The sequence below is a fragment of the Chiloscyllium plagiosum genome, unplaced genomic scaffold, assembly GCF_037043375.1.
Source record: "Chiloscyllium plagiosum isolate Xiang-an unplaced genomic scaffold, Cpla_swu_hap1 HiC_scaffold_12, whole genome shotgun sequence".
Classification (NCBI taxonomy): domain Eukaryota; kingdom Metazoa; phylum Chordata; class Chondrichthyes; order Orectolobiformes; family Hemiscylliidae; genus Chiloscyllium; species Chiloscyllium plagiosum.
In genome coordinates, this window is record NW_028270150.1 from 21,770,285 (window position 1) to 21,779,523 (window position 9,239).

Below are 9,239 nucleotides of genomic sequence, written 5' to 3' on the forward strand. Positions count from 1 at the left end.
ATATCTTGACCCAAATTAGTACAAATGACTCTATTATCCAATTGAGTGCAAAATAACATACATGGCTACATTATCCAATCAGTTACACCATTACACATCCACAGCTCTCACTGTTAAAACATACTTGTTGTTAGAGGAAACCTAGGCTGCTTATCAGTCCTTCCTATTGCCTGTATTGTTTATTTTCCCTTTCGACCTCAGATGAGATTGTTGCATTTATGTTGAAATGTCACTGAGGACATTTGCTTCCTTAGACAAGAAAGTTACAGTTCTCCACTGTTTTGAATAAATAAATAAAACTTACCATACAACATTAGAAAAATAAAACAACCAAGTTTACAAGTCCACACTTTTAATGACCTAGCATTCAAATTCCCTCACAAGCCATTCCATCATCGACTGGGCGTTCACTCGCTTCTCCTGAAATTTCCCTCCATTAGAATCCTGAGGCTGTACAGATAAGCTTCCATTTCTTTTGAAGACGGTTAGCTTCCCTAGGATGGCACTAACTGTTTGTAAACTCCAGTACCTCTCAGCTGCAACAAACAAATACTGCTTGATGGTCATTGAGTATAAGTAAAACAGAGACAGATACAGTCTTGATTGCTGAGGGGGTCAAAGGGTACAGGGAGAAAGCGAGAAAATGGGATTGAAAAACCTATCAGCCATGATTGAATGGTGGAGCAGACTCAATGGGTCAAATGGCCTAATTTCTGCTCCAATGTCTATGGTCTTATGTTTGTGGTCATCCTTCCTTCCACTTTCAGCCATATCTAGCAATGACTTCCAGGCACTACCCCTGCTCTAACTACTTGAACCCAGCCAATAGCAGCACCGGTGATTTCTGAAGTCACTTCTTAAGTTTCTGAAAATCCTGGAAAAGTGCAGCAGGTCTGGCATCATCTGTGGGGGAGAAATCAGAGTTAGCGTTTCCGGTCGAATGACCCTTACTCAAAACTCAACCTCCTCAGAAATTTGACTACCCTGAGGGACCTCTGCAGTGAGACTGAGATGATTGACAATCAATGACTACAACTGTCTTCTTTTGTGAGGTATGAGTGAAACTAGAGGAGATTTTCCCCCTGAGTCCCATTGACTTCAGTTATGCTAGGGCATCTGTGTTTATACCAAGAATGAATGTTGTCCAGATTTTGCAGTATTTTGACACATTCTGCTTCTGTACTTGAGGTGACAAGGATGAAAGCTGAGAGAACATCACTTTTCTTGACCTTTGGTCGAGGGTAGGTCACTGATGATGATCCTCGATGGTCAGTTGTGGACAGTCAGGTTAAGACTGATCTTTCTACCTCATTGTTAATCCTATGCATTCACGTCAATCTTAAGCATTTTTGATTACTGTTATAATTATGTTCCTGACTCTTTCTTTCCCATTTTCACTTATAGAAATTGTCCGCGAGACTTTTACAGATGTCGCTTTCTACAATTTCAAGGGACTCCCTAATCTAATGAGAGCTGCCAAGGTACAGAGTAGATATTAATTCATAGGTTAAAAGTTATTGCTTTTCACCTGCAAAGCTATTTTACAAGACTATAAGAGTACATGTTACCTCATAAAGCATCAGAGAATTTGGGTTGAGGAAGTCAATTGTAGAATTTATTATTTAAAATAAATTGTTTCATATCTTGGTATAGGAAACATACATAATAGTGGCATCTGAATCAGTCAAGTCTTCACATGTTAATATCATCACTATTTTCAGGCATCTATGTTATCGACACATTTTCATCAGTTATCACTTGCAGGAAGAGCATAAGGGAGCTTTTCATGCTGTTGTTGACAATTATGGATGCTTATGGATATGTTGACATTTAGCACCATCTAGAACAGCAAGTCTAATGTTAGCAGGAAGACCATTTGTAGGATGGAATGTTTATTGAAAGATATTTTAATTTTAATTTCCTTAGAGGAGTGGCACAGTGTCTCAGTCGGTAGCACTGCTGTCTCACAATGACCATGGACCCTGGTTTGATTCCACCCTTGGGTGAAAGTGAGGACTGCAGATGCTGGACATCAGAGTCTAGATTAGAGTGGCGCTGGAAAAGCACAGCAGGTCAGGCAGCATCTGAGGAGCAGGAAAATCGATGTTTCGAGCAAAAACCCTTCTCATTCCTGATGAAGGGCTTTTGCCCGAAACATCAATTTGCCTGCTCCTCGGATGCTGCCTGACCTGCTGGGCTTTTCCAACACCACTCTAATCTAGACTTCCATCCTTGGGTGATCATCTGTGGGGAGTTTGCGGATTGTCCCTGTGTCTGCGTAGGTTTCCTCTGGGTGCACCGGTCTCCTCCCATTGTGCAAAGATGTGGATTGGCCATGTTAAGTTGTCAATAGTGACAAGAGATGTGCAGGTTAGGTGGATTAGCCATGGGAAAATGCAGGGTTACAGGGATAGGGTAGGGGGTGGCTATGGGTGGGATGCTCTTTGGAGGATTGGCATGGACGTGATGGTTCAAATAGTCTGCTTCCACACTGTTGGGATTCTATGAGTCACATGGTGTAGTGACTTGAGTTATGCTGAAATACACTAAAGCAGCTGAGCAACTTACAAGGAGTGCATTCATTCAACGAAGTATGTGCTAACTCTTGGATTGAGCTATCCAATGAGTCCCACCTCCCTGCTGTTTCCACAAGGGACTTTTTGAAAATCTGTTTCAAATCTCCATTTGAGATTTACTGTTGAAACTGCCTCCAACACACAAATAACTGTTGCATTCAGATTATGTTACTGAGCAAAACAATTTGTCCTCATGTCAATCTTGATGAGAGATGATTCCATATACTCTCTTCTTCTTTTAATGAATGAATCTTCATGTTATTTCACTGTTAGGATTGAATTTACAGCATACCCCAAGTGAACACTTCCCTGGACTAACATTTGCTGAGGTTTTTTCCCTGTAATGAATTCAATGACATTACAAAGAGGCTTAATCATCCCAGCTCCTGACACTACAAACTACTGAATGCAACCCATGACCCTTTAACCAAGAGTTCGCAATTACAGCCACATCCTCTACACCATGACGCTTTTGAATTTAACCCAGGTCAGCTCAATTAGCAATGCCCTGTTATTAGACATTGGCTTAGTTTAAACAGTTAATGTTGAAACACTTCAACCATCGAGAATGCTGGTTTCTCTTTCAGAACTTGGACCGGAATTCAACATCCATCAAGGCTTCTTCTTCCAATCTATAAATCCATTGGTGGGGCTCCATGAAATTCTGCCAATAGCAACAGGAATAGTTAATTCAGTCCTAAGAGTCTGTACTCCCGTCCAATTAGACTGTGGCTGATTTGTATGTTAACAGCATTTACCATTAAAACGATGCCTTCTTACTTAGGATTTCCTCACTACAACTATTGGTCTCTCCCTCTAAAACAGTTAGTTATCATAATCACCCCAATTACCATTGCTCTATCATTTTCTGCACTCAAAGTTATAAAAGGTTAGTCAATTCATTCTTGCCTCATAATTTAATTACTTCATCCTCAGTACAATTCTGTTGGGCAGACACATTATCCTGACCAATTAGAGACAAAATTGAGATGAATGAACATATCTGGAATGAAGAATCACAGTGTTCATATTTTTATCACTAGATAAGGATTGAAGACCTAAAGAAGCAACAAGAGAGCTTGGCTGAAACACAGCTGCAAATTCAATTCAAAATTGAAAATGTGGTGTATTCCCAAGACAGTATCTATGGTCAGAAGCTCACGAAAGCAAAGTCTAAATCTGAAGAAGGTTCACACAGGGATGACAAACGTTCAAGTACAAAGAACTTTGATTTTATCAATCCGTCTCTGCCTAACAACGGTGCAACAATCCATGAAATGACAACTCATCTGAAAATATACTACACGGTAGGTTCAGATCCCTTCTGAATGGGTTTAAATAGATATTTGTGTAGATTGTAGAAAATTAAAACAGGAAGAATGGAGAGAGAGATTGTGTCCATTTAACTCCTAACAAAATCTCAATTGATTGATATGCGATTAGTAGAAGTAACTGATGTGTTGAAGCTGTTTCATGCAAAGCAGAACAATGTCGACAGCAATTTGCTGAGTGGCCAATGAAATAGATTTTATTAGAAACTGCCTTGGAAGAAGAATATTAGATTGCAAACTACGTAGCAGCACATCACAATCTGTGATGACAGCTTTTCTTTTGTGAAAAGATTCTTCCTTCTCTTACATGTTGAATATCTCAAGAATGTTCCAATACAGTAATTAATAAATCATTGGTAATGTTTGTACATCAAATTTCAGTGTTCTTAATCTCAGCACGATGTTTCTTGGGAATAGTGTAACAATTAAGAACTGAGTTGACATTCTGAAGACCCATGAGTACCGGATGCTTCCAAGATTGGATCAATTGTGGCAAGTCAGTAATAACTGGTTGATGGATACTAGATTTTAGAGGCAAGAGGCTAATCAGTTATTGGAGGAAAGGATGAGGGAAAGTAATGAGTTCAACATCTTTGTAGTCCTGGGTAGTAATGAGAGACAGTCAGAGGCAGTGAAACAAGTCTTGCAATCAACTTGGTGAGGATGCAGAGCGGAGAAGTAATTTAGATAATTCACTAGGACCTTAGAACACAGAGACAGGTACACAAATCTTTGAAGTTTGCATTTCTCACTGGAATGTAGGAGGTTGAGAGCAGGATGACCTTATTGAAGTTTATAAAATAATGAAGGGTATAGATAAGGTGAATGGCAGGTGTCTTTTCCCGAGGGTGGGGGATTTCAAGACTTGGTTGCATATTTTTTAAGTTGAGAGGAGCAAGGTTTATAAAAGACATGAGAGTGGTTCCTGTGTAAAATGAGCTCCCAGAGGAAGTAGTGGATGTGGGTAAAGTTACAATGTTAAAATGACATTCGGAAAAGTCCATGAATAAGAAATGCTTGGAGGGATATGGGCCACGTGCAGGCAGGTGGGACTAGTTTGGAATTATGTTCAGCCTGCACTGGTTGGACTGAAGGGTTTGTTTCAGTGCTGTATGACTCTTTGACGCTAAGGGAAGTCAGGTTAAGCAACACAATCAGCAGAAAGTCTCTCCACTGGTTGAAATCATACCTGACACAAGACCCCAAGGATCTACCCCCCACTTCCATCCAAGCCCCAAAGGATCCATCCACATCTGGCAGAGATTTTCCTGCACATCCAAACACCTCATTGACTGTATCTGTTGCTCTTGATGTGGTCTCTTCTACATTGGGGAGACAGGACGCCAACTCGCAAAACGTTTCAGGGAACATCTCTGGGATGCACACACCATACAACCTACCACCCTGTGGCTGACCACTTCAACTCCCCCTCCCACTCCGCCAAGGACGTGCAAGTTCTGGGCCACCCCCACCTCCAAATCCAAGCCACCTAATGCCTGGAGGAAGAACACCTCATCTTCCACTTTGGGACCCTCCAACCACACCGGATCAATGTCAACTTCACCAGTTTGCTCATCTTCCCTCCCCGTCACCTTATCCCAGATCCAACCCTCCAACTCAGCACCGCTCTCTTGACTTGACCTACCTGTCCATCTTCCTTCCCACCTATCTGCTCCACCCTCCCCTCTGACCTATCACCATCACCCCCATCTCCATTTACCTATCACCTTCCCAGTACCTTAACCCTACCCCCCATCCCCAGCTTCCTATTTATCTCTTCCTCCCGCTCCCACATTCCTGATGAACGGCTTATGCCCGAAACATCGATTCTCCTGCTCCTTGGACGCTGCATAACTTGCTGTGTTTTTCTACCGCCACACTTTTCGACTAACACAATTGTACAAATTGGGAGTCATTTCATCTAAGTCCTAGTACAATGTCACCAGTGCTCCATCAGGCTGGTGTCCTAAGCCCAAACAACTTTCTCTCAAGTCACTGTTGACACACAGTGACAGCAGTATATGACATCTATAAGGTACACTCAGCAACTCTGCAAGGCGGAGTACATAGCGTGCCAGTCCATGTGAAGCTGGAACATTGCCAGGCATTAACTTGGAAGGAAATTCATGTTTTCCTTCTGTTCTTCCTCAGATTGCAACTGAACGATTGGCTAACCAGATCCCTCTGATAATAAGTTATTACATCCTCCAAGAGTTTGCCGCCAAGCTGCAGATTGAGATGCTTCAACTGATACAGAAGGATCAAATTGATGAATATCTGAAGGAAGAGATAGATGTTGCTGACAAGAGGAAGACCCTCAGAAGTAGACAGCAACGGCTGGCACAAGCTCATGATCACCTGTCCAAGTTTTATTGAGTTTTATCGAAAATTGAGAAGCATTCCAAATTGCACCCTGTTCAGTTGACCGAGATCATTCTGCTTTCTTGTTCATCTTCACTATTGTTTATAGTAAAACTATAAAATGTTAAAGCCTATCTTTATACATGGAGTATCATTTATAAGTAGAGGCGGAGGGATTGTGCAGTAGAAAGCCAGAGTTTCAATGATATTGCAAGCTTGTATTACACAGAGAGAGTCAAGATCCAGCCGAAATGTGAAAAACCCACACTGTTGTGTGTGAGATATCTTGTTTTCGTCTTAATCATTTGTGCAGAGCCTCCTCCTTAGATATTAAAGTTCTGCACATGAGAAAGTGCCAAAGTTACTGGTATATAAGGAGAAAAGAAAAGTGCCTGTAGTAATACCAGCATTGACGGTATAATCAGCATGTGGACAATGGAAAGAGTCACCATACACGTAGCTCCTTGACTATCTGTAGTGTGGTTTCTCACTGACGGACAACCTGTTCTTAATGGGGGTTAACAATAGATGTCATTCATTTTTACAGGTATGGAAGTAATCATCATTCGTACTGATATTTCCAGACCTAACAATAATCAGATACATTTTTTGCTTTTGACAGACCTCACAGTGTGGTTTTGAGGCTCCTCAGGTCAATCTAGGTGGATTTACATGTCGTGTTGTCGATGCTTTTTATTGGTACGGATGGTAAGAGAGGAAGGGGAATGCTTGGAACTGAAGAATTGGCTCAATATGGGGGTATGGTAGACTTGATCGTACTAATGAATGTTTGTGTTTTATTTGGATAACAAAAGCTCTTGGATGGAAGTTTCAGAGGTACACAATCAGGTTTCAGACTAAACCTACAAATGACCTCATTGCACTATACACACACACACAGACAGACGGATGCACACACAGACACATGCACACACCTACACACACACACAGACCTTCTCTCATACACTCACACATACACTCCTACACATACCCTCTCACAGACTTAAACCCCTTTATACCCACACTCACACACATACACACACCCTTTCACAGACACTCATAACCTACACCCCCCCCCCCCCCCCCCAACACACACACACACAAACCCACATACATAAACGTTTGTGGGGTGAATTTGTACTTGCAGAATTACATTTTACTTTGCACAAAAACTGCATGAATCCAGGTAAGACTATGTAAATCTGTTTTTTAGATTAGAATCGAGATTTTAGATGAGACCATTGTGGCACAGACAGCCTCACAACGAGTTAACACCTTCAATACCTTATCTGGGCCGACATGACAACAATTGTTAAAGTGCACTTGGGAATGTAACTTTTAAAAAAAATTGTGTGATTTACATATGAAAGAACTGAAACCAACATGGTCGTTCTAAAAAATGAGAGACTTAACAAAAATCCAGGTCTTTTTCAATATATAATTTCAGTTATATCACACTGCAATATTTTACTATAAACTCTTTGTCTTACAATCTTATTCTTCACAATCACCTAATGAAGGAGCAGCGCTCCGAAAGCTAGTGCATCCAAATAAACCTGTTGGACTATAACCAGGTGTTGTGTGATTTTTAACTTTGTTTCAGACAAAGGCATGGACTTTTCATTCCTCCAAAACTCTGTTCTTATTGAATTTGGGTGGGATTGGGATTTTATTAAACATAAGGTGCGATAGCTAGGAAGAGGGGAGAGCTGGTGATAAATGGGGGAGCCATCTCAGGAGGGCTACTCAATTAAATCTAGTGGTGACCAATAAAGAGGCAGCAGCAACAAGATTGCCAATGTCCCACTGCCCCCTGGGCCTTCAGTGGCTCAGGAGCCATGTTTGAAATTGGGGTTGGGATTTACCCTTCCTGGTGAAACACCTATTTTGTCATCACAAGGGCTGGGAAGTGTTGGCAAGAACTAAGCACAACAAAAGAAAGAGTCTGTAATTTGAGGAACCCAGTTCCCAAATCCACAGAGTCTTCCATCCAAATAATGACACCCACATACAATTCTTGTTCAATCACTGAACCGACACAATGTTGTTTCAGCTGGAACATTTAACAGTACCAGATCCAAGATGGCGGCAGAGTAGGATGCTCCAGTCAGGGCTCCTCTACTCACCAGTCCCTTTCCCTATTTTTTTCTTCTCTTTGGAGCTTTTCTGTTCTCCACGCTCCTCCCCCCCACCTCACCCCCCCCCCCCCCCCCCCCACCTGGCTGCCCTCACCTGGAGAGTGGAGTCGAGAAGTGGAGTGAGTGGGCCAGGCAGTGGCGGAGTGATCTTGGATGGAGGCTGGCATGTGGAACCCCATGGCCTTGTGCTCTGGGGAATGCAGGCACAGACTGGAACTGACGTACTGGTGGTGACTTATTATCATTCTGGACTTTTTCACGGTTTCATGCTAATCTTTTTTTAAAATCTGTAACAACACTTTTTTTTACTGTAAGATTTGTGCCTAGATACTTGTACCTGAGATGGCGTCATTAAAGGCAGCCATTGTAAAAGCTTTCCACAGTACTTTTGTACTGGAGTACATGCAGCAATAAAGGATATTCTATTCTATTCTCTAACTTCCTTGATCCAGCTGCTAGAGAAACTTGACAGGAGCTGGTGATTGGCTCAAAGGGTAAAGTCATCATTGTCCTAGTCTCTCATTAGAGAGAGGTGACTGGTGGTGGTTTAACCTGCAGGTTACTACACCTCAAAAGAAGGCGACCCCTTCACGGTAACCTCAGTAAGTGTGGGAATTGAATCTATACTGTTAGCATTGACTCTACATCACAAGCCAGCCATTCAGCCAACTGAACTAACTAAACCCAGAGTCTCAGGACAATAGGACATGAGTTCTTATTCCACAATATTGGTTGGTGTTATTTGAATGCAATTAATAAATCTGAAATTGAAAGACAGTCATAGTGACTATGACAAGTATCATCATATTGTCATTCAAAAATAACCATCTAAT

General features: G+C 41.7%; 1 protein-coding gene across 1 annotated transcript in view; it reads left to right on the forward strand.

Moving 5' to 3' along the window:
* The window catches only part of LOC122555399 (interferon-induced GTP-binding protein Mx1-like), a 58,649-nt gene extending 50,976 nt beyond the window's left edge, over positions 1 to 7,673 (forward strand). The window contains exons 12-14 of the mRNA XM_043701370.2: positions 1,405 to 1,481; positions 3,620 to 3,883; positions 6,059 to 7,673. Coding sequence (XP_043557305.1) covers positions 1,405 to 1,481; positions 3,620 to 3,883; positions 6,059 to 6,283 — 566 coding nt within the window. The 3' untranslated portion in view covers positions 6,284 to 7,673. The remainder of the gene's footprint in view (positions 1 to 1,404; positions 1,482 to 3,619; positions 3,884 to 6,058) is intronic.
* The last annotated feature ends 1,566 nt before the right edge of the window (positions 7,674 to 9,239 follow it).